The sequence below is a fragment of the Lycorma delicatula genome, chromosome 13 (genome assembly GCF_047948215.1).
Source record: "Lycorma delicatula isolate Av1 chromosome 13, ASM4794821v1, whole genome shotgun sequence".
In the NCBI taxonomy this organism is placed as follows: Eukaryota; Metazoa; Arthropoda; class Insecta; order Hemiptera; family Fulgoridae; genus Lycorma; species Lycorma delicatula.
The window spans coordinates 11,311,268-11,339,062 of record NC_134467.1 but is presented as its reverse complement, the minus strand read 5'-3'; the positions used below and the strand labels follow the sequence as shown (position 1 = coordinate 11,339,062).

At 30.4% G+C, this 27,795-nt stretch overlaps 1 protein-coding gene across 1 annotated transcript in view; it reads right to left on the bottom strand.

The window, feature by feature from the left end:
- LOC142334006 (uncharacterized) overlaps positions 1 to 27,795 on the bottom strand; it is a 70,533-nt gene that overhangs the window by 24,960 nt on the left and 17,778 nt on the right. Inside the window, exons 6-12 of the mRNA XM_075381673.1 lie at positions 25,465 to 25,581; positions 24,674 to 24,871; positions 19,677 to 19,855; positions 15,260 to 15,421; positions 9,802 to 9,939; positions 6,147 to 6,332; positions 1,200 to 1,536 (exon numbers count right to left, since the gene is read on the bottom strand). Of these exons, the coding sequence (XP_075237788.1) occupies positions 1,200 to 1,536; positions 6,147 to 6,332; positions 9,802 to 9,939; positions 15,260 to 15,421; positions 19,677 to 19,855; positions 24,674 to 24,871; positions 25,465 to 25,581 (1,317 nt within the window). The remainder of the gene's footprint in view (positions 1 to 1,199; positions 1,537 to 6,146; positions 6,333 to 9,801; positions 9,940 to 15,259; positions 15,422 to 19,676; positions 19,856 to 24,673; positions 24,872 to 25,464; positions 25,582 to 27,795) is intronic.

Sequence of the window (27,795 nt, the reverse complement as noted above, 5' to 3'; positions counted from 1 at the left end):
AAGAAAGGACTGAAATATTTTAATGAAATTTGGTGTGCATGTTGTCTTTTATAAAATAAATAAGTTTGAAAATTTTACTTTTGAAAATTCCAAACCAACAGCCATTTAATCATTAATAGATTAGTTTTGTCAAATTATGTTTTGTTGTTAACAAATAATTCATCTGTTCAAATCTGTTAATAAACAACTGAGATATTACTAAAATTGTTCAAGTGCATCGCAAAAAAAATTACGAGAGAAAACAGACACAAATCTGTCAAATGTGGAATTTTTATAATACACTTTAACAATTTTAGCCATATCTCAGCTGTATATCAATCGATTTGAACAAATTAGGTGTAATTTTGTTTACCAAATAAAGGCTAATATTTTACCTAATAAAACAATTTGATAAAATAATATTTATGGCGCTATTAATGATTAAAACTGTTCTAAAGGTAACTGTATTAAGGTAAAACCGTTAAATTTATTTGTAGATGTTGTTGAGTGCATGTACCTTTGACAACAGAGAAAAAATTTAACAAGGTATGGCATTTGGTAAAATGAAGTTGTGTTTTTTATTTTAATGTCCTGATGCAGTCCCTTAAATCCAGCCAATACCTTCCAGGACATTACATATACATATATTTTATGAATATTTAAATAATTTAGTAACATTTTGACCACTGTGCTAATAAAATTTAATATTATATAAAATATAAACCACCAAAACCCAGTAATTATATAATTAAGGTTACCTTATTAATTCTAATAAACGGTTTTCACGGCAACCCGCATCTTCAGTTGTTATTAAATCCTATATTTATTAAAAGAATAAGTTTTAATGTAATAAATAGAGAATTAAATATAAATATAGATGTAGGTTACCACAAAAACTGGTTTCTGGAAATTAATAGGGTAAACTTAACTTATCTAATTACTGTGCTTTGGTAGTTTATTTTTCATAGATGAAATATATATTTTAATGTAATTTATTCAAAATTTGTCTCTTTGAGAGTCACCGAGCCACTTCCCATTGAATGAATCACACATCAATCAAAATTAAAAATAAATTTATTTAAACAAATTTTCAAAATTTTATATAGTAAATTTTGATTTTATTATTTTTTATTTTTTATATTTGGAACAAACGGGGATGATCCAACGTTACTCTCTAGATAATTCAACAATGTAAAATTGACCAATACTAAAGAATTTACCTTCTTTTCAAGTTCTTCAAGCATTTGTGTATGTTTTTTATGAACATTAGATGCTGAGCTTGTTTTTAGATTCTCCACTTTAGTTTGAAGTTGTGTTATCGTTTCATTTAAATGTACCCTATGCATCTTTAAATGTTGAACATCAGAAGATAAATTCTCTTTTTCTTGCCTTTCATTCTTTAATGAAAGCTCCAAATGATGTAATTCTTTAGTTTTCTTTTGAAGTTCTTTCGATTTATCGGCTAAATTTTGTTTTAATTTTATTATTGTTTCTGTTTGGTCATCAGCAACTTTATCTTTCACTTTTACTTTATCTTGTTCTTCTTCAAGCTTTTTCCTATGCAAAAAAAATTAAGAGAGAACTTAATAAAGCAGATTATGATAAAATATGTCCTCTTTAATAAAAACGGCCAACATTTTATATTTTTCCAGACAAGCAGCGTTCGCAAATTAAATCATTTTTTATTTTTTAAACATATACAAGGATACAATTCAATGTATCAAAAATCATTAATGTAATAGTGATGTTAGCAATTAGAATGCTTAAAAGCTACTGTATGTTACACAACTTTATCTGTTCAACAAACCGATCAGGTCCTGATAGATTGGAAGCAAGTCTAGACACTGCAGGTGGTTTCTGTTGTTTGCACTTCACTAAAACAAACTACTCATTGAAAAAAAACAACTGTTTTTAAAAACTTTTGGGAAAAAATGCATTGAATCTCTCAATCGATGTTCATAACTCATTTTTTCATTACATTGCTAAACTATTTGTTTTTTGCATTTAAAAACAACAGTTTTATTTTAATATTTTTCCAAACGCATTGGCTGCAGGTTGTTTCGGTAAATGACAGTTTTTTGACACTTTTATTTTGCTCTTTAATATTACAATATTTTCATGAATAAGATTTATTTTGTTTTTTTAAATGTTCGATCTTAGCAGATAAAACAGCAGTTTGCTACAGATACAGCCGATACATGACCTGCTCTCAGCCAATGGGAGACAGTTTATTCACGTTATCTGTTTTTGTTAACATTTGATAGAATGAGTTGACAGCTGTGTTAGGAGATTCAACGTGTTTGCTATGCGATATTACTATTTGATGGAAAAAGTGTTTGAACCAAAGTGAAACAATAGTTTGATTTTTTCTGAGAAACAAAGTTTACTCAAGCTATTTAATATTTTCTGACATATTACTACTATACACCACTAACCTGGTTCATCCAACCAACCAACGTTTTGGTCATAATAGAATGATGGCAAATCTATATACCACAATACTTTAGGTACAATTCTTATGTAACTTGTGTGCAACTTGTTTTTGTTATATAGTCTTGTGAGTGAATGGTTGCAATCTCTTCCACTTTGTAAAAATATAAAAAATGGAATCATAATTAATGACGTTACACTTCTAAAAGAAGAAGCAAACAATACGGGTAAAAAATTGTTAAACCAAAAGAATCAAGCAAATTTATTGCCTGAATTAAATTAAAGTGATTTTAGAATTTTCTAAAAATGGGTGAATAAGTTCCAACCAACTGCACGGAACGTGGTGTGGCTACTTATTGAAAAACTAAATAATAAATTTTAAACTAACAAATTAAAAGTGAAACTTTCTAATTAAACATTATAAAAAAAAAAAAAATTTATTTATGAACAATTAATGATCAACATTGCGTGAAGTTGACTAGTCGGTCTCACAATCCTATTTATTAACATCATCTAATAAGGAAAAGGTGAGGGAATCCTAGAAACTCAGATGGTTTATTCCTACCTAGCGCTCTTTAACATAGGGACAATAATTTGATAGGGAGAAATCTGAAAAGGAAATAACCAGGGAAAATTGTTCAAGTTAAAAAATTTTATGGAACAGGTACAGTGTTACTATAAACATGCCAGACACAGGTCAGTTTTAACAGACTCAGGTAGTGTACAGGACATTAAAGTGGCAGTTAGCTTTGCAAAAACTAAGCTGGGAAAAAACATTTCACTAGGTTCAGCCCACACTGCAGTGAGAAGAACGCTGAAATGTTATCCATATCGAATGCAGGTTTTCCATGAGCTAATTAATGCTGATTATGCTAAAAGGTTCACCACTTTTAACGGTTCAAGAATTTCATTAGAGCCGACAATGGTATTTTAGATCAAGTGTTTTTCACAGATGAAGCACGGTTTCACCTTGTGGTTATGTTAATAATCAGAACTACTAGACCTGGGGTACTGAAAACCCACACATTTTCTTTGAATATCCCCTACACCAACAAAAAATAAACATATGGTGTGTGGTTTCAAGGTGATGAATAATAGGACCCTTGTTTTTTAGAAAAAACTGTGGATGCTCCATTTACCAAGAGATTATCTAACAGTTCATAACCTTATTCAAAGAGAACATGACTGCTGGTTGCAACAGGACTGTGATACTTGCAATACAGCTTGCTTTACTATGGAGATGCTACAGGATTTTTTCAGCGGAAGAATCATTTCTAAAAGATTGTGGCCACCAAGATCCCCTGATCTGACTAGTCCAGACTTCTTTCTGTGGGATTATTTAAAAGAAATTGTTTATAAGAACGATCTACACACCCTACAGGAATTGAAGACAAACATTACCATGTCATCCAGGAAATAAGACAGAGTACACAGCTAACAAGAGCAACTAGGAACATGCGATCGAGTCAGTAAGTCAATAATTAAAATCATCTGTGTATAGTTTGGCCGATGTATGGTAAATTTACAACACATACATTATTATGTAAATATTTCTGGGTATTTCATAAAAATAATCAAATTTGATTATGTTTCCTAAACAAAACATGAAAAAACAGGCATAGAATTGTATTTTTCCACTGAAGGGTCAAAAAATGCCTAGCGGAAAAGATCTATGGTGACCATATAAAGAAACTTATGATGATCAATCCTAACCAAAATTAAATAGCAATAATTACCTTAATACTCAGAAGTCATTGCATGAAATGCCATAAAAATTTGTTAATCCAGTTTGAAGGTATCAAGTTAACTGATGAAAGAGAGGAAAAAATTAGTTTATTATTCACCCAATTTAATGAAATCACTTGTATACATAACCAAAGTGGCAAATAATGCAATAAAAGTAATGAATTAGAACAAGGATATGTAACTTTTGTTACCAGAAACAACAAAAAAGTCTGTTTTTTCCCACTTTATGGAAATTTGAATAAGATAAAGTATCTTGGCTAAATAAAAGACATTGAGAGACGCGTGGAAAATTGGCCTTTTCTTCTAGTAAAATCATGAAATATATGGATTCATACGAAACATATCTCCCTTGATCATATTACGACACAAAGTATAAAATGAATAAAAACAAGTGGTTATAATCCTCGTTTATAACAAAAAATAAATAAATTGTATGCAATAACAGTGTCGCATCTATGAAAAGATTATAATAAAATGCTTGCAGAATAAAACAATTTTAAAGGTGCTAATTGAAAAAATATTTAAGGTTATTGTATGGAAAATTCTGCATAAAATTATACAATTGTATTTAATTATATAATTGTATTTCTGACAACTGTATTTGTTTTCATGCATAATTTTTGCAATCCATAATTTGAACCGTAAATGATTTTTTGTTCTTATGATTTCAGCCATATATTTGCTGTTTATCAGCTAATTCGAACAAATCAGATATAATTTTGCTTACAATTTAAAGCTTAACAGTTTAGCTAATAAAAACATAATTTGATAAAATTTATATTTACAGAGGTATTAACGGTTAATGAATTTAATGGCCACCATTTAGGAATTATCAAAGGTAAAATTTTCAAATCTATTTATTTTGCGGTTGTTGTTTGGTAAAATCTCATTATAATAATTTAAATCTGTTATGAAAAACAAATTTTTATTAAAAAAGCTCAAAATGCCAAACAGAGGGAAAATTAAGTGAGAAGGCTTTTGACCGCATGAACATTTTTGTTTTTCTGAATCAATACACAAACATTTCTTTCATTCGAAATTCAAATTACATTTGAACATAACTTGTCAATCCATGACAACAGCTTTTGAAGAACCTTCTGAAAGAATTCTACCAACAGGGAATCTAACCCGATTAATAATGCCAACCATCGGCTCCTAATTGTTTTCAAATATTAAAAAGTCCTTTTCAGTATTTGAAAACTAATAGAGTATTTTTCTTCACCAAAAGAAGAAATTATAGCTCACAGAATGCTACCATCAGAGTAGCACTTTGTCAGGGTGGTTGGCCGAAAATCTACTACAGAAAATTCTCAAATATTCTTCATTTTACATGAAAAGAGAAGATTCCTCTTATTTAACTGCTCATTGTAATATATTAAAATAATACGCTTCATAAGAATCCTAACACTTTAGTTTAAATTCATTTCCAAATCATCAGTGTTTCATATTAATCTCTGATTTTATCATAACCCTAAGTTTAACAAATTTTATCAGAAAAATTCTCTTGCAGTCCCTAAATACTTTGGTAGTTATTTTTCAGTTTGACAGTGCTCCCTTAAATCTTTCCATTGTCACATGCATCTGTGCATAGTGCATACCCCTTAAAAATTTCTAGAAAAAACACCTTTTACAGTTTTGTCACACTATTTTCATAAATGCGACGTAATCACATTTATTGACATTCTGAGACTTTCTACTCGCAAAAAAAGAAGACTTCATGACATGGATTTAATTAGTTGATGGGAACAATTGTGATAAGTTCAATTTTTTTCTCAACAATTGCTTAACCAGTACTACTAAATGGAATGAATGGCACAGAAGTCTGTTCATTTTGTTACTGGCCGCTGGATGTGTCATGTTGCTATGGTAACCAGTTCATTTAAAACACCCAATTGAAGATCAGTTATGTGATTATAATAGCCCTCAAAATTTAAGAATTATAATAGAATTAAATTATTATTGTTTTAAAAAATAGCATGAATAATAAATACTGTAAACTGTTTCTAATCTTTTCTTGGTCTAACTGTAAAGATTTCATTTCTTGTTCTATGCGTCTCACATTCAGTTCTGCTTCTTGATTGCATAATTTAACTCTCTCTTCTTTACTGCTTATTGCTTCATTTTGACATTTAATTAATACTTCCTGATGTTTATTTATATCTGATAATTCTGTTATACTGAAAAACAATAAATAAGTTATTTTGTATTAAAAAAAAAAGGAAAAATTTATACATTAAATAAATTATACTTGTTTGAATTATATTGAAAAAATTTAGTGAAAAATTACAAATCATTTTTATGATGACTCAAAAACAAGGATAAAATTAAAAAACAAATAATTTAATTTTTATAAAGCCAGTTTAGCATTTAATGGATAGAAAAACAATTAAATTGATTACGATTGACTATACAGTAAAAAAGCTAGCAGCAACAACACTGCTGAAAATTCCTGGTATTTACATATAGCTTAAAATTTAACCATTAAAAGCTGAAAACTGTAATTACCCGTATGTAGTTACTTAATTTCTCATTTATTTAACTTATTCTATTTCTTAAGAAAAATTACTAATGTTCTAATAACTTTCTAAACCAGGAAAATGAATCTTATGCATGCGGTAAGAAATTACCTCATTCATAACTCATTCGATTGATGGGTAGATCCAACCAGAAAATTTTGATACAGCAATCACAAAGATGGGTACACTTGTCTGTATAGGTTTAAAATTGTATTTTATTTTTTTTAAAACTGTTGCTCTTGGTCATTAGTAATAGCTGTGTTGGAAAATAAAAAGTATTATATTCCCAGTAACTTTTCCAAATATTGACTTAGATTCAATCTACAAGAGTCATTCAATAATTAAAGAAAAATTATTATTTATTCAGCTGCAATGAAACTAGCACTACTTTTCAATGTAATCTCTGACAAAATTTAGGCACTTATCCGGTACTAAAGAATTATTTATCTTATTGTCCGAGCCATTGCGCTGCTCATTGTTGCCTAACTCATCAGAATATAGAATCTCTTAAAGAGGACCAAACAAAAAAAATATTTGTATAAGATTGAAAAGTGGATGTGGCAACAACTCCCAATCTGACTACTAAATAGCTCCGTGATAAGTGTTAGTGGGATAAACTTGTAGAACACGCCTTTTGAGAGAGAACCAGCATTTCATTGCAGGTTCACTTTATTTATTAGCATTTCACGATAGTACTTGTCGATTGTCATTGTTGTTCCAAATAATCACAATAAATTGTACCTTTATAATATCAAAATATCGTTTTAAAAATATCGATTTTAATTTTTTACTTTGCAGGGAAACTCTAATGCTTCCATTTGTTACTCTGACATTTGGATCACAAATTTCATTACAAATTGCGTATCATTAAAAACCATCGTTTAAGTTCTGTACAAATATGAGTTCAGGTGTCTGTGATTTTGAGTTGGCTGTCTCAGGACCTACTTCAAACATGTTTTTTGGTAATATAACTTATCGTGGTTAATGGAATGGACAATGCCATACACACACTACGTACTAAAAATTTCACTAATTTCCTTAATTTTTATGTATCTATCCTTGTGAATGAGATCATTATTGTAATTTTGTAAATCATCAGTCAAAATTTCCATCGATCTTCCTCTACAATGAAAATCATTGAGATGTGTTGTCAGATTTAAACTGTTAAATCCATAAATTAAAATTTCCACAGTTAATACACTTTTACCATAACATTTTAACCTCCATGAATGAAATTCGGCCGGTTTTACACCTTCAGAAAATAGAGATATTCTCATAGCATGTTGTTCTTCCAGTATAAGTTTTTGGTGCATGAGCTTTTTGAAATAAACAAAGGAAGTTATGGAAATTTTTCAAAAATTCCTACACTAGAGGGTACTGATTTGAATGTCAAACAGTTTCAGTTTATTCTATTAAATAGTTTTCCTCTGGTGACATTTGTTTCAATTACTTAACGATACACACACATAAATGTATAATACTATACGTACAGTTATTTGTCAATAATGCAAAAGAATTTAACTTACTTAATAAAGTTTATGCATCTGTATTGATAATACAAGTGTTTTATTTTAAAATTGTTTTGATTGTGTAAATGGATTTATTTATTTATTTTATTTATTTTGCAAGTTTCACATGACCTGTCTGCTTGGAAAAGTCATTTTTAATATTTGAAATCTGCATATGAATAATTTAACACATTGCATACTACTGCATATGATATTAAAAACAATGTCACATATACAAATTATTTTCTGGAAATATTTTGGGTTAAACATTGTTGAAAGGTGATAATATCATCATGTATTAGTATGTGCAAATAACCATTTTTAAAAGGTTTTCTCACTGGCATATAGAATTTCCATCACAAATTTATGATATGATAATACAAGGGCTATTTGGAAATTAACTTCCAGTCCTCGGTACGGTGTGAATAAGTAGGGGGGTAACGAATCTACCTTTGCACAGTTGTATAGTCCGGTTCAATGCGGATCAAGTAGTGTTATTGGAAATATAGTTTGCTTGTTTGTTCCTGTAAAACTCTCGTTCGAAATGGTTGCCGTCACAAAAAAAATCCCACTGACTGTGAAGTACGTGCCGTCATCCGTTTCCTTCATGCAAAAAACTCGTCAACTGCTAAAATTAATCAACCTTTTTAGAGAGAATTTCATAAGTGACAGTGCGGTAAGACAATGGTGCCGTATGTTTCGGGAATTTCAAACAAACATCACGATAATGAAAGAAGTGGTCAACCCTCAATTGTCATAGATGAACTTATTGAAAGTGTCGTGAAAATTTGAGAAAATCGTTGATTCGCTTTAACAGAATTACCTGGATTTTTTTATCACATATTGTGAACAGTAACTCATCATTCAAAATAATAAAATTAAAAATATTAAACTTCTTCAGAATGAAAAACCGATTATATTATCTTCTGATATTTACTGGTGTAATTAGAAAAAAACACCTTTGTCTAAAAAGAGAAACAAAAAAAAAGAGAAAGATTTTATCCAAAACAAAACAAAGTATGTTTTCATACAATGAAAACACAGATCATTTGATGAGAAAAAAGATCTCTTATAAATTACCAGCCCTCCAGAAATTTCTTTAATAACAAGCTTGAGGTAAATGAAGGCATAATAAGAATTTTTTATATATTGAGATAAAAATTATTTATAACTACAAACTTTTGAAACAATAAATGAAGTTTTTTTTTAGAAAAATTACAAAATAGCATGTGAACAAATAGTACTAACTAAATAACCATTCTACAATGATCCAACTAATGTAAAATTTAAGGATATCACTAATTGGACAATAACTTTATGTTAGTGAATAATTTAAAAAGTTTAGTAACTCTTTAAATTTTGTTTACAAAATTCTAATCGGATTTCACAAATTTATTAAATATGCTGTTAATTTCAAGTCACATTATCACCTAAAACAGCATCAATTCTATATGTAATTTGAACCTCTGATTACTTAACAGACAAAAAGGAGTAGGACTGTTACTCTTCATCATGAAGAAAGTCTGGCATCACAGCCTAGATGGAAAAAAATGAATAGTACAAAATACTACCTTAAATAAACAATAAAAAATGCGTTTGTAACTTTAGCATAATATGCATACCGTGCTTTATATTGAGTCGACACATCCGTTAGCTCCTTCACTACTAATTTCAACTTATCAATTTCAACTAGTTGTTCTTCAAGTTTTTTTTTATTTTCTTCAATAACACATTCGTGTTCTTTTTCCAGATTGCTTACCCTAAACAATAAATTGAATAATAAAGAAAGAAAACTACTGTAATTGCAACCTTAAAAAATAGTCCCTATTGTTTTTTCATTTATAATATAAAATAAAATTATTGGCAAGAAAACATTCAAAAGTTACAAAACTTTATGTAAAACCTTAGATAGCCGTTTCAGTTTTTAAACAATCATTATCATTAGTAAACATAAAGAAAATAAGTAAATAAATACATGAAAAAGATATTATTTATCAGTAAACTGACAAACAATACAGTAGAACACCGATTATTAGATTTACCTTTTTAGACCGAATCCGGATATTTGGAAAAATTAAAAATATACTAGACATATCGTTCTAATATTTGAGTATCACATTTAATAAAACGACAAAGATATAAAAAAAACCTGCATTTCAACAAAATTATAAAGATACTCAGAACATATGTACAGTGTAAGAAACAGATAGAGTAATACATTATAAAAAATCCAATGTATAGAAATTTGCTAATAAAATTATTGGATTTTTCAAAAATTATCTGACAGAAATAAAAACTTATACTACACTACTGTTTTATAAAAAATGTTATTTAAAAGATCTATTGAAGATAAATTGAGTTAAGTTTCAATTTTAAATTTTCAAGTATTATAAAAAATATAGTTTGTTAAATACTTAAAATAATTTTTTAAAAAATACACTTCATTAAACTTACGGACATCTAACAAGAATGGATTCAAACAGAAGGGATTTAAAAAACAGAGTACTTTGAAAAAAATTTTAGTATTTAAAGATATCTAGAAGAAGAATGTGCTAACCTAAACTGGTCAAAAAAAGGAAGAAGTGGCACAATGGAAGAATGAAAGCTAAAAAACTAGTCAAAGTTAACTATTCAATGTTGAAAAAAAAGTGTAACAAAGATTATCAGTAATCAAAACATATATTTAAAAATATTATTTCTTTTAAAAAAAAATTGCAATCTGAGATTGCTCTAATCTTCATTTATAAGCTGCAAGATCACATACTTATTTTAAACAAAGAATCTACAAAGAATAACATTTTTTTGTCACTCCAATCGATCCACAGTGATATATAAATTTTCATGAGTTTTTTCAAGTAATAGTCCTGGTTGGAAGTCATTACATCATAGTTCAAGCTTGACCAATTTCAATGTGTTTCCACCAACTTCTTCAGAAGTCAGTTTTATAATTAGTTAACACAGGCCTAAATTAAATGAATTTACAAAAAGCCAATTAAAAAACCAGTAAAACAAAACTTGATAAAAATACATTTCCTATTGAAGCAAAGCTTTAAATAAATATTATCTGAGATTTTTTAAACTGTCTAGTGCTGATGTAAACAGTCTGGATGGTTAGACTTTCAGAAAATCTATTTGGATAATCGGCGTCTACTTTACTTAAAATCACTGCAAAACAAATGTTTTCAATAGTTTTTAAAATAAGAATGAAAACAAACAACTATTGTCTCAGTCAATCCAAATCAAAAGAACTAATTTAGATAATTAACATCAATTTTCAATCCGCTTAAACTGTAAGACTTATTTTACAGATATTGGACAGGAAAGACGGTCTCTGGTTCAGTCGACATGTTGTGTTCTTCCTCCATCAGATCACAGCAAGGAATACATTATCAGTACAGGTGCTGTGCTGAATATCTTGCAGGTACCAAACAGGATCAGACCTATACCCATAAAATTATAAAGTAAATAATATTAAGCAAATGAGGTGTGCTTGGCAAGAAAGAATCATAATACTCTTGCAGGAATCAAGATATGACAATAAACTACTACACATCTATTTTGCCCACAATGCTTCAGGAGATGGGGACAGCTTATATATGTTGCAACAAAAAAATTAACCTTCTCTCTTGCAAATGATATTTGCAATGAAGCATGGCATATCTGTCAAGAAGAGCAAAACATTTTTGTATTTTTATTCCACATTATAAAATGAATATGTTAACGATTAATTCGAAAACAAAAAATTAAAATGACTAATTTCTTTTTCAAATCAGAAATTGTTTACTTAAATTAACACAAGTTTTGTATTTATTGAAAAATAAAACTCTTTAAATATAGAATTTTCCTATTACTGTTCTAGAGTATCAGGGTTATTGTGAAAGTACAATTAGAATTCATCATGAGGAAAGATATTGGCTAAATTAAACATTACAATTTTTGTTGAATAATTTATTATTTATAATCTAATATGATTAAACACTTAAACATACAGTTATGATTACAGGATGATTTACAAAGAATCTAACAAACTTTCAGGACATGTTTTACTGGTGAAAATTAAGAAGAAAGTTTGTATAAGCATAGGTTTAGAAACGCTTTGTTAGTGTATCATATTGTGAAAGATTTCACCCTGATTTCTACCCCTTTGGTAAAATTACACTTGACTGTAATTGTTGGGGTATAAAACAAGTGATAAATTCAGTGGGGTTTTTTTTTTTTAAATCTGATCTGATAAAGAAAAGAATAAAATAGGTTCCAGAATTTTTAATAGTTTTTGAAAAATTTGGGAAAAAGATTGGGGGGTCAAAAAACACTATTTTATGTTTGGCATGAAATAGCATTGTTAAATGGATAAGAAACACATACAAACTTTAAACAAACTTGTAGAGAATTTGATTCTGTTAAGATGGTATGTATAAACTCCACAAAAATTAAATATAAATCCTAGAATTAAAAAATCAGATCAAGCGGCACACAACTTTGTATTAACTGAAAGAATTATATAACATAAGAATTAAATATTTTAGAAAAATAACAAATAAAACACATCAATAAAACAGATGCAAACAATTAAATAAACTTCTGAATATTTCCTCTGCCACAGTGGATACAGCACTCTGCCCAATGAAAATTAAGAAAATGCTAACAGAATGAAGTATGGAATTAAAAAAAAATTAACAAGAGAAATCAGTAAATAGGCCAAAAATCGCTATAATATTTCACCATAATATTTTGTATTTTGAATGTTTATAAATGCAGCAATAACATAAGAAACAATGTTTGAAAAGTAAAACTTAATAAGAACAATAGTATCACAATGAAAATTAAAAAAATAAAAGATAATTTTTTTAAGGTCGGTTAAAAATGAACCGGTATTAACCTTGTAAGTAAATATTATCTTTTATTTACACTTTTTTGAGTAAATATTGACATAGATCAGCACTGTGCATAGTTTTCAGTAATACTGATAACTAAAATAAATTATTCAAAACATTTCTAAGGTACTCATTTTTAACATAAAGGTTTATCACAAATAGGTTCTTAAAAAAAAACACAAAAGTAACTACTGATTTTATTCTCAACACCCAAACATTTTCAATTATAACTGGCCATTTAAAGCCTTATTTAAAAGGAAATCTGTGGTACTTTCATAATAAAATAATAGCTTACAATTACTTATTAACACTAGCTAAGCCAAATTGAGCTATCACGGAATGAGAAATTTGAAGAGGTCATCACTTTGAAATTTATGAACGTAACAATTTTCATATTTATTTATTTTTTAAGGAGTATCATTTCAAAAAGTAAACGAAATTTCATTAAAACGGCTCAGTCACCTCCAGAGATATACATTTGATTTAAAAAACACAAAATTGGATAGACAGATTAGAAAAATGGTTTTGGGGTCTTTGTTTACCGACGTACTTTATATTTCTGAATATACATAAGCCTCGAAGATTTGGATATTTATTTGAAGTTCTGTAATTAGTTATTTGTTTTATAAATATACAATATTTTTAGTATTTCAATGAGTGATAATAAACATAGAGAAAGAGTTGGAACAATCAACGTCTTAAAATATAAACTGATCTCACAGATCCATGCTAAGGGTTACCTGCTGTCTGGATAAGGTTAAATAATCAATCAAGAATGAAAATACCGTAAAGGCAGCACAACCTCACTCGGACCCTAAACTGTATAGCATTTTAAGGTATCAAACTGATTTGCAGATCATTCAGTAAGTTGGAGATTATTAAAAAAAATATAAAAGTATCTAAAGCGGTCTCTTTTCAAAAAGGAAATGTTATCAAAATGTTAACACATGTGGGAAGCAGTAAATTACCCTTTACAATTACTAGGAAGCAGTAAATTACCCTTTACAATTTCTGTCTCTTTCAAGAGATCCTTGTAATTAAGTCAGTCACTGCCCTGGTTCTATCTATATCATCATGTCAGCAGCTTCCACTAACAAGCTTGACAGCCACCACCCTTTCAACCTACTTTCCTGTAGAATTATCCAAAGACTTTCTAATTCCTATCCAGGAATTAAAAAAATTAAATAGGAATGAAAAATTAAATAGCAGGTGAGGTCTCTATTAGGAAGTAAAGATGTCTTCATAAAATCAATCTAAGCTATTAATCAATCTAGCTAAATGGTGTGTGTGTGCGTGCATACCTGTATGTATATATATATATATATATATATATATATATATATATATATATACAGGTATATCATGAAGTTCTCCCAGACTTTCATAACCTATTCTACTAGTGAAAATAATGGAAAAGTTCATATAAACAGATGTCGTAAAATGCTTCATTTGCGAGTTACAGCTAGTGAAAGATTTCAGTCAGATTTCAGCTACCCCAGTGAAATGAGGTTGTACTGAAATTTTTAGAACATTAATTGAGTGATAGAATCAGTGATGTCTTATAGTTTTTGGTTTGAATAATTGAATAAAATAGGTTCTAGAACCATATCTGAAGTAGGTTTTTGAGAAATCTTGGGTGAAAACCAATAAATTGGAGTAAAAAATCCTGTTTGTTAATCTTTAATGTACAATAACTTTGTTAAATGGGTAATAAGCACGTAAAACTTTTAAATAAAAGTTGTAGAGAATTTAATTCTGAACAAAATAGTATAAGATAAGTTGAATGATACAAAGAAAAGTTAGAAAAATTTGAATTTTATTTAAAAATAGTACACTAGACAAAGTGCATTGTACATACCAGTTGAAAATAAATGTTAAAAAATAAGCCTAAATGAGTTAGAGGTTACTTTCCCCAATTTCTTAAGATTAAAACCATACTGTAGCACCAAATTCATCCCTCGATTTGTGCCCCAACAATTTTAGCAAGGATTGATTTTACAGAGGGAGCAGAAAACAGGGCTAAATGTTTTTTTAATAAACTTTTTTTCTTATTTTTGGCTATAGAATCATCTCCCAAGAGATTTTCGTGAAATTAGGAATCACCTCATTTCATGACAATCTCTTGACAGATGATAATATAAATATATAAATTTTTTTATAACGAAGACAATACATTAAAGAAAAAATAAGTACAGAAATAATTTACTTTAAGTTACATTCATCTTGAATAATTTGCAATTCAACTTCCAGTGTGGTATACTTAGCTTGTAATGCCATATCATTAGTTGCTTTTTCATTTAATACCGCTTTGTATGTCTCTTCTTGAGCATTTAACAAACTTCTTACCTGTGGTACCATTTCTGGATTCCTAAAAAGTAAATACTATTTAAAAAAAGGATGTTAATAATTAAGACAGGATTATGTGCAACATAAAAAGATTGAAATATGCATGAAAAGTGTCAAAATGTGCAATTTTAAATAATAATTTTTAGTTTTTTTATTTCAAAATCAGCATATAATTAGGAAGTAGTTAAATAACATGTCGATAATTAACAATTATTTAACATTTTGTTACTATTGTAAACTTAAACAACCAGGTAGTGTTCCAAACATTCATTAGTAAGACGGTGCCTTCGATCACTCAAAATATTTTTATAAGTGGAAAAAGATCATTCCACATCCACTGAGGTAAATGGGCAATATTTGAATTTGGGTGCTATGTTAGTATTTATTGTTTCTGGTAAAAGTTCACCCGTGCCATAAATAAAACTATCAATTTGACACAAAGGTTTAAAGCCTGGGTTATCGTTCAAAATGTTTTCAAATATTTCTTTAAATTTACACGGGAATACCTCTGGCAATATGGAGTTCATTTGGTGGATTTTATTCATTAACTGAATAGATTCAGTCAACGCAAACCTTGAGTTTCAAGCTTTTTAATATACGCAGGTATGTGGGAAAAATGAGTGCTAATAATAGCTATATTTTTTTATACTAGAATCGTTAAATGCTTCCTTGGACTGACAAACTCTGCTATAGCCTCTGCACTAGCAAAGTCATTTACTACATCTTTGATGCTCTCAAAATGTTCATTGTAAAGCTTCAATCCACATTACCCACCAAGTTAGCACTGGTTCGGGAGGTAAAGGCACATTTAGCAGTTTTTTTATAGGCCTTATTGAGAGCAGGTGCCTTAAAAAACACTTTCTTAGTAGATGAAATCATTTTATTTTACAATCATTTTTACATTTGCGAAATGTCGATCGTACTTCTTCAGCGAGTTGATGTACTTTGTGAGCAAAGGACGTCACGTGAATCAAATTAGGATATAATACTAGAAGGGCTTTAGCTGCCTTGATCATATAGGGAGCAACATCTGAAAGAAATATAAACACACTCTTTCATCTGCAGAAGATTCAGGAAATATTTTTTTAATACCCTCATTCACAAATTTGGTGATCGTAGAATGGTTTGTCAAGGTCTTTGCATGCTACCAAATAGGAAGAAGGCTCTAGTTTTAATAAACCAACAAATAAATTCACAATGTAACTGCCACAACTGCTGATAGTTTCATCAGCTGAAATCCAAATTAATCCTTGAGGTCAATGCGTATTTCTTCCACAACACGTAGATAGATTGTTGGTATGCAATTTTTATGCAATGTTGATTCATCTGGTATATTTAGATTCAAGAAATATTTTCGCAAAAAGTCTTTGAAGGTAGGATTTGTAGGTTTGTGAAGAGGAATATTTACTTGTAAGCAGCTTCACATAAATCCATGTGCTAAAGTGTTTTTTTTTTGTTTACCTTTGGAAGTGAAATCACTGATATTTGCCACTTAGTTGTCGTGGCTCTTTCTTTTGCAATCCTGCAATATGAAGAATTGTCTTGACGTGCTGGTTTATTTGAAACTTTTTTGTGCGTGAAATATTTTTCTCATAAACTCAATAATATATAAATCATTTCCGTCGTATATAAATGTTCCAGGATAGTCAGCTACCCATGAAGAGACACTTTTTTTTCAGGTAGCATGGTACACATTAAAGTTTGCACAAATAAATAAAAAACTAAACTAATCCATTGAGCACGTCAACAATGACATGCGTAATTTAATTACGTAGTGGGAGTGCTGCAGTAGGCGTGCACGATGCAAGAACAGTATCGTCCATACTTGACTAGTGTGAGTCTATGTTACTTGACCTAATATTATCCTACCAAAACAATAAACACGCGGCTGCTAACTGTGCTCTAAGAGTCATGCGGCTAATAGATTTGGCCAGCTACAACGTAAGATCTCATTTATTAACCAGGTACCCTAAACCTGGTACCGAAAAATGTTGTAAATATATTGAAAATATGCATCATTACTAGATTTTAAGGAAAATATGTAATAACCAGTGAGAATGGGCTTAATACGCAAATGCATTTAATCCGGTCTCTATTAATAATGTACAGAAAGATAAACAATTTACCATACAAATGTGGTTGGACAAAAAAAAACAATTTTGGGATATTCAAATTAGTTAAAATCAGAAATCATTGAATAAAATCAATACAGTTTTGCAATAACTAAATACAGATGTCAGCTGAATTTCTGACTTGGCAAAACTATTCTCAAATAAACACAGTAATAATATCTTACTCGTACATGAACATCTGCATAAAAACACTATCAGCAAGATATGTGGATCAATCAATAACCACTGATGCAAGATAAATTCATCACAACATTTCAGAATTGAAAAAAACCAGTCAAAACAATGTTAAAAGATGGTGGAAATTATTCACCGAAAGATTATGCATTGGTTGTCAATTGCTTGTATATTCCAAAAATCATTTTCTATTAAAGCCATAATAATTGAGTATGATGTAAAAAAAACCTATCCTGGAAGAATGTTATGTAGCATTATTAGATCAATTGAATGATAAAAGTAAGGAAAAAAGTCAAACATTGAATAAAAATATAAAAAAAATTGTCATGATTTTTATCACGACAATCCTTCAGCTTGCATAACAGTATGTAAATTATGCTATGAGCTTCCACATTCACCTGATTTTAGTCTATGTGACTTTTTCCTGTTAACAAACATAAAAAATCAGCTCACTTGAAAGAGTGTATCTATGAAACAAATATGTTTATTACAGAAAATTATCAAACACCCTTAATAATGCTTTTTTAAAGAATGTTTTTATTCTACAAATTATTTTTTTTAAGAGGAAAAATCATTAATTTTTATAATCTAAAGTATAGATTATTTCTAATTTTCATAATATAAATGCTCAGCATCATCACTGATAAGCTGTGATAAAATTGTTCTCCTTTGACTCTAAAAGATGTCTTTCACAACAATCTTTTTTGACATTCAATACTAAATGACAGCTTTGGCATCAAAAAATTGTGCAACTATGGCAGCACAATTTCTGATTCAGCAAGTTTCATACGATAAGGTAATTCACGACTAGCTGGTAATAAAGGCATCCTTCTAGGTTGTCAGCATCTAAACTGTAGAATGAGAAAATTTTTTCTAGGATATCAAAGAACACCAAGTTTTTGGTATATGTTTAATAGAAAAAAAAGTAGGCTGTAATTTGAACCAAGCTAAGACCACAAAATTTATTTAACTATGGGTTATCATGAACATGCATCAAAGATTTACATGAATTTTCACTGCATCCCTGATTCTGCTGTGTAAAGTATTCACTTTACTGCTAAGCATGAAATGTCGACACTTTATACTCAAGATTACACTTCCCTGGTACATATTTTTTCCCCTCTGATTTAAAATTTCTACGCAGAAATCATACACCATCTTAATCTTTATCAAGAATGTTTTTCATAATAGTAAATCTGTAAAATATTAAGTTAAATCATTTGCGTAACTTATAGTGCATTCCAAAAGATCATGTAGGATGCATATTTCACGTATGACATTTTATTTTACAAAAGGACTATACATAAAGCTCTCCCTAACCTGTCATAACATCATAAACACACGGGTACCTTATGAATGTTTCATACAGACTACAAACAACTGATCTCAAAAAATTCTAAAGCTGAGCATCAATTATAGATCAGCTGGGAGGATCTCAATCAAACTGTACCATATTTCATATGGTACTGTATAAATATTTCATTTCACGAATCCAAATGAAGAGATTTCACACTGGTGAAAGTAACCATTTTCCTAGCTAAACTGAAAAGATGTCACAAACATTGGTAATGAAGAAATCTATTACTAAACACTACACAAATCAGAATTTCATATGTTTTCTTACAAAATGAAATCAACTCATTTTATAAGTATTTTTAATAAAGTTCCATATGCCTTCCAAGTTTAAAGTACTTTTTTAATCTCTCTGTATTATAGAGAAAACTCAGACCAGAAAATAAAATAAAAACCTGAAACAATGTTCTTGAAATATTTTTAAGAATTCTGATTGAGGATTGATTACCTTCCAGACATTACACTGGTTCCTATGTTTTAAAAAAAATATTTTAATATGTAAAATCTTATCATTTAAAAAAAAAATAATATTCATTTTTTTAGTTAAATTTTTCTTTAACTATTGCTGTTTAATTGAATAAAATAAAAATAAAAAACACAACCTAATAAATGTATTACCGAGAAAAATCAGTAATTTTCATTTCAGCCTCATCCAATTTTTTTTTACATTCATTAAGTTGCTCCTGCAATTGTTCATATTTAAGTGAAATTTTTTCTAATGACTGCAATCTATCCATGAGGCAAATTTTTTTTTCATTAGATTCAGTATATAATTTTTCTAATTCAAAATATTTATTCTGAAAAATAATAACATCATAATAAATTAGGTAGCGATCAAAAATTGCAAAAATTAATACATTTGGTAAAAAGTAATAATCTAAAAATTATATGTTTCTGTACATTTTGTAATTGAATCTATATTACACCAGGAATTCTTAAAAATTTGATGTTTCTTCTCAGGAATAACATCAGTTATCTTCTTTGTAATTAATAAAAATCACAGATTGGTTTTATCTAAAAAAAAATACCAGAAACTTGCTATTTCCTGTTTAATGGATAAAAGAGAAGTACTGTTTATAGGCTTTCTTTCAAAATAATCTAAAAGCTCACATATCGTTGAATAAAAATTCTTGATTATTCTTCGATTGTTGGCCTATTTTGCAGGGAGTATAAAAAAGACAGGGTTTAAAGCTACTTAATATCTTTTAATTTTAACTTATAGTAATGAACCAGGAATAAAATGAAAGAGTTACTCTTGCATGAATGAAATGTGGAAACATTTCATCAAACGACTCATGTTCTGCTGATAGAGGTTTTTACCTGCACTTTAACCAGCATGTCTGGAATTAATGAAAGCAACAAATGCTTCAATCCTGTGCTTCAAATCGGAAAAATCAATAGGTAGTAGAGGCACATAAATAAAATCCTTTATAAAAACCCCAAGAAAAATATCACATGGTGTCACAGCAGGTGACCTGAGAGGCTCCCACAAAAAAGCTTTATCATCAGATCCACTGGACTAATCCAGTGATCAGGGAAAACATCAATCAACCAATCTACAGAATTATACCAATGAAAAGCCATACCATCTTGGTGTAGAATAAAATTTTATGGTCCATCTTGCAGATGAGGAATGAACAATGTACGCAGCATATCCAAATAAGCAACTCTTATGTTATGTTATGCTTCTTTCAGTGAAAAAGAACGGCCCGTAAAATTACCACCAGGATATCACACAGAAAATACTTCATTTTGGAGAGTCCCTTTTGCATTATAAGGGTTCGTGGGGATTTTCTGACCTCTACATAATGGACATTATATATCTAACTTTTTGAGCGAGATGAAATCTTGACTCATCACTGAAAACAATACAATCAAAAAAGTACAGCATCTTCATGCTGCAACAGTTTGATTGTAAAAGTTAGCATGTACAGTATATTTGGTAAGCTTCAAAGTTTTTAAGAGCTGTAAACAGTATGGGTGCATATGTAAGCATTTCCTTAAAATATTATACACTATCATCACTAGCAAATCTAGCTTGCAGCTGTCATTTAGACACCCTTGCCTCTCTTCCCTTTACACACAGACATTTGGTAGTATCAAACAGATTATGCTAGCAACAAATGTTATGGTCAGTCTGAGCATCACAATTAAACTTTCTGTAGAGCGCAAGTTGAACTGTAATTACAAATTCACATTTAGCAAACCGCAAAACACAGAAGACTATCTGTTCAGAAGTCACCATCTTTGCTAGTGATGCTTACAAGCAGAAAGATAAAAAAGGAATCAATTTATGGCCTTGCGTGCACCTAAATACTGTTCTTTTTGCTTTAGACTGTACATCAAGTGCCGGATCCACTGCACATCCTGCTCATCAAACAGATACAAAGTGTGGCAGAAACAGACATTTTAAATTGTGCACTATTGTTGATCATGACTTCCTGGAGAGCTGATGTTCATGATATTGCATTGTGCAGTTCAAAACACTTTCTGTCCGCCACATTACATTACTTTGGCAGTCGGTGTGGAGCGCTAGTTTTTCAGCACATTTTTTCAAATGTGCTGATAGTATCGAAAGAATGCAACATTTTGAAATCGGCCAGAATGGACAAGTTCTGTCGCAGAAGGTGATTACAAGGTGGATCAGGCAGTTTAAAACAACAGCTTCAAACAAGAAGCCACCTGGTAGGCCACATACAGTTTGCACCCAGACAATATTGCAACAGTATCTTTGGTTCCAATATTAAGTTCCATCCAAGCAAGATGCAAGTGGTGCAGAATTAGTGTCCAGAGATCTAAGTGCACGTTGAAATATCTGTACACAGTTTCTGGAGATAATAATAAACCTGATTTTTTCAACAATTTGATGATGTCTGATGAGGCCCATTTTCATTTATCTGGCTATGTAACAAACAAAACTTGAGGTACTGGGCTCCTCGAAATCCTTATCAGCTTCATAAATGACCACTTCATAGTGCATAAGTTACTGTGTGGAATGTCTTCTCAAGGTATTATTGATCTCTATATTTTTAAGAATGACAACAAGTAAAACTTGTCAGAGTCACAGCAGATCATTATGATATTTTATTGCTACCAGTTCATAACACTGCAAATGCCCCATAAGAATTATCAATATGCAATTGTTATGGTTCCAACAGGACAGGACAGTGCAATCGCTCACACAGCAAGAATATCCGTAACTTCCTTACAAAGAATGCTTCCAGAGAACCTTGTTTCCCAGTTTAGTCATGTCAACTGTTCACCCCATTTGCCCACTTTATCAGTGTATGATTTTTTCTGTGGGGATTCCTAAAATCCAGATTGTATGCTAACAGGCCAGTAAATATTCAGTAATTGAAAACAATATTCGCACCGAAATTGAGACCATAACAAGAGACCCTGCGTAAGATTATGGCGAGAGTGTGTGATTGTACCAAAGATTGCCCTGCCAACAATGGTGGTCCTCTGAAGGACAAAATTTACAAAATAGGACATATGTAAGAATAGTATGAAGTCTACTTTCAAACAGTGTGCACTAATAATATGCAGTTCTAATTCTTCATATTTAAATACAGCGTTATCATAAACGAATGGTGTGGTTTCAGTAATTCATAGGAAGATTGTAGGGAAATTTCTAGATGTTATATTGTATCCCTGAAAGCCTCCAACCCAAAAGTTTGTTTATCAGCAGTTGTAACCACAACATCAGTTCTTGTATTGTTGTTGCGGTGAGTTTAGCGAGTTACTATGTTCTTGGATAAAGACAAAGCAAAGTGTGTTTTATTGATGAACGAATTAAAATCGGTAATTTTAGTTCAACGTGCGTTTTGACATGAATTCGGAAGAGATCCGCCACACAAAAATAACATAACACGTTGGTTCAAACGATTTGAAGAAACCGGATCGGTTAAGAAACAGAAATCAACCGGCAGACCAAGTGTACCGGACGAAATGGTTGAACTAATTAGACGATTGGCGATTAGAAAGTCCTGGGAAATCCATCCCCCATCGAAGTGACAAATAGATAGGTATTCCAAAATCGACAGTTCTCAAAGTTTTACATAAAAAACTGAAATTACATGCTTATAAAATCCAGATACTGCAGGAATTGAAACCAGATGACTGTGTAAAACGTTACAATTTCACTGTTGAAATGTTGACAGAATAAGTGAAAACGAATCATTTTTAGACGATATCATTTTTACAGACGAAGCTACATTCCATGTGAATGGATGCGTTAACAGACACAATTCACAAACATGGGGCTCTGAAAACCCACACGCAATTATTGAGAAACAACGCGATTCGCCTAAAGTTAATGTTTGGTGTGGTGTGATGAAAAATCGTGTAATAGGGCCTTTCTTCTTTGCTGAAAAAACAATTAATGGAGTCGTGTATCTTGACATGTTAACCGATTATTGCTTTCCTCAGCCGGACAAACTCGAAAACATTCATCGACTTTATTTCCAACCAGATGGTGCTCCCCTGCACTTCAATGCATTGGTCACAGACGCTTTGAACGAAAAATTTGGAGATCGATGGATAGGCCGGCAAGGACCCGTACTTTGGAGTCCAAGGAGTCCAGACCGATTTTTGCGATTTTTTCTTGTGGGGGTACATCAAAAGTGTTGTTTATACATAAAAAATTTGCGACATAAACCACTTAAACAGGATTAATGAAACAATGACAACCATTAACGAAGAAATGTTAACTAATGTTTGGAGAGAAGTTGAGTATCATTTGGACAATTGTCGAGCGACTAAAGCCGCACATATTGAAATTTATTAATTATGTAAAAAAATGTTTGAGACGACAAATTTGAAAAATAAAAAACATAAACTGTAAGTAATTCTGTTTTAATTTAAACAATGTTCAAAACCGCACCATTCTTTTATGATAACCCTGTATAATGTTTAAAATGGGTCACTGTTTAATAATTTAGAAGCAGAAGTACAAATGACTAAGGTAAATCTATGCTGAAAGTTATCTCTCCAACTATGAATATCTCCAAATAGTAAACAATTTTTCTGACACCAATAAGTAAATGTCATTCTGAAGTTTAAGTAATAACTTAAAAGCAATATACTTTTTAATTACAAACATCAATATTAATAAAGAAATCACCTTGTAGTGTAAAACAAAATTTGCTGACCGAGATATAGTATTTCAGCCTTTAGATCATTATTCTGAATCAAAATTAGCAACTACCAAAAATAGTTAAACTATTAATATAATAATATTCATCGTAAAAAAGGAAATTTAAAAGAACAAAAGGAAAAGAGATTTCACATACATTTGTTTTAAAATGCATTTTATTTTCTTTCACTTAGTTGATTTTTAATTTATGTTTTGAAGCTGACAATGCTCCAAGAATACAGCGAAGGCATGCTTTGATGTAGGTAATTGTTAAGAATATATATGTATATAGAGTACTGATGGGTATTACACATTACAATGAGACAAAAGCCGATGCAATATGTTGCTACATTTTTAACATCCAATCAGAAATCAATTTTGGAATAGGCTCATATATTTAAACGAAAAAGATTACACTTATTTTACAACTGATGCTAACATTATAGGCAATTTTAAAGATTAAAAATGAATAACCGACCTTCAATTCTTGCATTCTGTGCTGATGTTCAGTGACACAAGTTTGATGCCTTTTCTGGAGATCATGTGCTAATTCAACAGCCATAGTTCTAGCACCCATTAATTCTTGTATTTTCAATTGTGACTGTTCCAAACACTCCTTCAATTGCTGTATCTCTGTCTGCTGTACCCATGCATGTTCTTGTTCCATGTTAAAATCCTAAATTGAGTAAATAAAATATTTAAAATCACTAAAAATGAAGGGGTTAAATTTAGAGAAAACATTACTTAAGCATATGTTTTAAGCTTAACATATGTATGTATGAATATTTTTAGAAAAGTAGTTTCTTAAAATTTATTCCCCACCTCTAAAATATATATATACATATATTCTGTTTTTTGTTTCTTGGTTCTAACTTATAATTTTTATTATTAATACTGTGGAAGTTCTATAAAGAGCTTCCATAAAAATGAGAAGTAACAGAAAATGAATTAAGATTCTATAAAATCTAATAGACTTTAAGAATTTTTAAAAATGTTCAATTTTACCCACAAACCACAATTATTTAATCACCAATACTATGATGCACAATGTTGCATAACATTCTTAATATTATAAAGGAATTACTGGAAAATTACCAGATGATATGATATATATTTGCATTAACCTAGTGTATCTCAAATACAAATGAAAAAGGACTAATTCTTTGTGGCAAAATGTATTGGAAAATTAGAAAATATAGGTAAAGGTTGCAGAATGAGGAAAGCGAGAACAGAACCTACGATTATGAAATGAATTTTTTTATTTTTTACCTTTATTATAGTTTCATATTTTTGTTTGCTAAGTTCATTCTCCACTTCCGCTTCTGCCTTCGTCTTCTCAATCAGTCTCAGTTGTTCTGCCTGTTTTGAATTTTCTTTTTCTAAATGCTGTAAAAAGAAAAACAAAATCAAATAATTCATAAACAGTTTGACTCTAGTTGGTACTGCATTCTCTGAAAAAATAAAGTTCTAATATACAACTAGGCCCTGTGGTGAACAAAGATAAGGCATTATTTATTGAGTTAAATATTACTTTTATTTAAGCGGGTTTGATATGCTGATATCCAATAATATAATTAGCTTAATCAAGAAACCAATGAGAAACCATTTCATTCCTCATTTCTTTAGCAAACATGACATATCTTGTTCATTATTCTTGAAAATGCATCTTTGGTGATGATTTTGTATTACAAAAGACGGTCACCTCTATCATATCTACTACCAGATGCAATAAAAATTTGAAGAATTCAACAGATTTATTACTTTAACAGGTTGATGGCCATGAGACTTCAAATAATGTCTAAAAAATTATTAAAAAAATCATAATTTGTAGTTGTGTATTTAGTGCAATGGTATGATTTTGTATTAAGCGGTAATTACACTAAATTATCATATTTCACAATGACTGTTTCTGAAAATCAGCTTACCAAAGCAAAATAAATTTAAATTAAAACTGCCATTGTAAATAAAATGTGATTTAAGTACAGAAATGCAAACTTTTTTCAGTTTTAATATAAAAGCTTGCATAGTGATTAGCTTTTTCTTCAGTTTTATATAAAAGAATATAGTCAGTTTTTTCTTTATTTTATTACACAAAATATATATTTTATTATAATAGTTCAAAATGTTCTTTAAAAAAATGTGGTGATTTATTAAAATTGGAGATGTCAAATAATGGTTGAAAAAGAAATGAGGATATGATTAAAAACTTCTGTTATTATTGTTTTAAAATGGTATGCAGCATTATAAGGACAATAACTGTTTATCCGTTATAACTAATGGTTTATTTCTTTTCAACCTCTTTCTTCTCTTCCTACCAACCTCTTCTTCTTCCTCATTCTCTTGGATTGAGCTTTATTTTTCATTCTTCTGTCAAGGAATTCAATTCTGTTTTCTTTCTCTTTGTGCAGCTTGAAATTTCTTGATAGTCTGAACAACTGCCCTTACTTATTTGTTGATCACTTCCATTTGTATGTTTGACTCTTTCAGAACGGAACGCAAGAATGGCAGAGTTTCAATATTTCTCCCTACAGATCACAGAGCCTGGACAATGTCCCTTGCTGCTGTATCTTTCTAATCTCCCGTAAAAGCCCATCAGGGCTAGAAACAGGGGGGGGGTGTGGCGACCGGAAGCGTCACAAGGTGAGTGAGAGTCTTCCCCTACGGGGTTGGGATGTACTATTATGTGTTATTGGACGGGTTTCATGGGTTATTTAGTGGTGGTTATAAATGTTATGTTTTATTTATGGACAGATTTGTAATTTGCATTCCTATCCGTATGGACCAGCATGAAGTTTATTTCCTGGGTCTGCCCATGGGAGACGCATTTGAGCCTCGTACTCCTGGCATGATACCCCTTCAGTCTGTTCACTAAAGTCCTTTCGGTACTATCACCTTATGGGCTAGCAGAAATATGCCTACCGGGGACCTAGTTATTTGAAGCGAGCAATGTCCGGAGGGACATTGCTTCTCTGGAGGGAGTCACATGTGCTGACTGAATTAAATTGTAAGTTTTGAGGATGGTGGGTAAGAGGATTGCAGATCTTTATCGTCTTTAGTGGCTGCTCTTCACGCTATTTCTCTGCTGGGCTCTTCTACTGGACTCTAGTCCATGGTGGTGAGTTGCATTGTGGGTCTTCTTTCTTCTTTTGTTGACTTCTTTTTTCTTTGGCCTGCAATTTCCATGAGTTGGCAGTAATCAAATTACACACCACTAACATTAGGAAGTCCCATGGCCCGGAAGGGCGGAACGGGGGATATAGTGCAGGTTTCTTCTTTCTTCAGTCTACGGCTGGTGGCTGCTTGGCTTGTTCCCTCTTCTTCTTTCTTTAAAGGTAAAAAGATGTAAGGAACTTAAAATGGCGTTTAATTTTGCAGTCGTGGTTTGTGAGCGGCGATCGCCTCAATGTTTGAATCGGTAAGAAGTGGAGTTCTTACATAAAAATAATTAATAAATCATCCAGACACACTTGGTTCTTTCATGTTCTCACTACCTCCTTGAACCGGTTTGTGTTTTTCTATTTCTTATAAAATCTAGGATTATTTCAGCTAGCCTCACCAAGGTATTTTTTTTATGTGAACGTAGAAGTAAGGTCTTCTTCT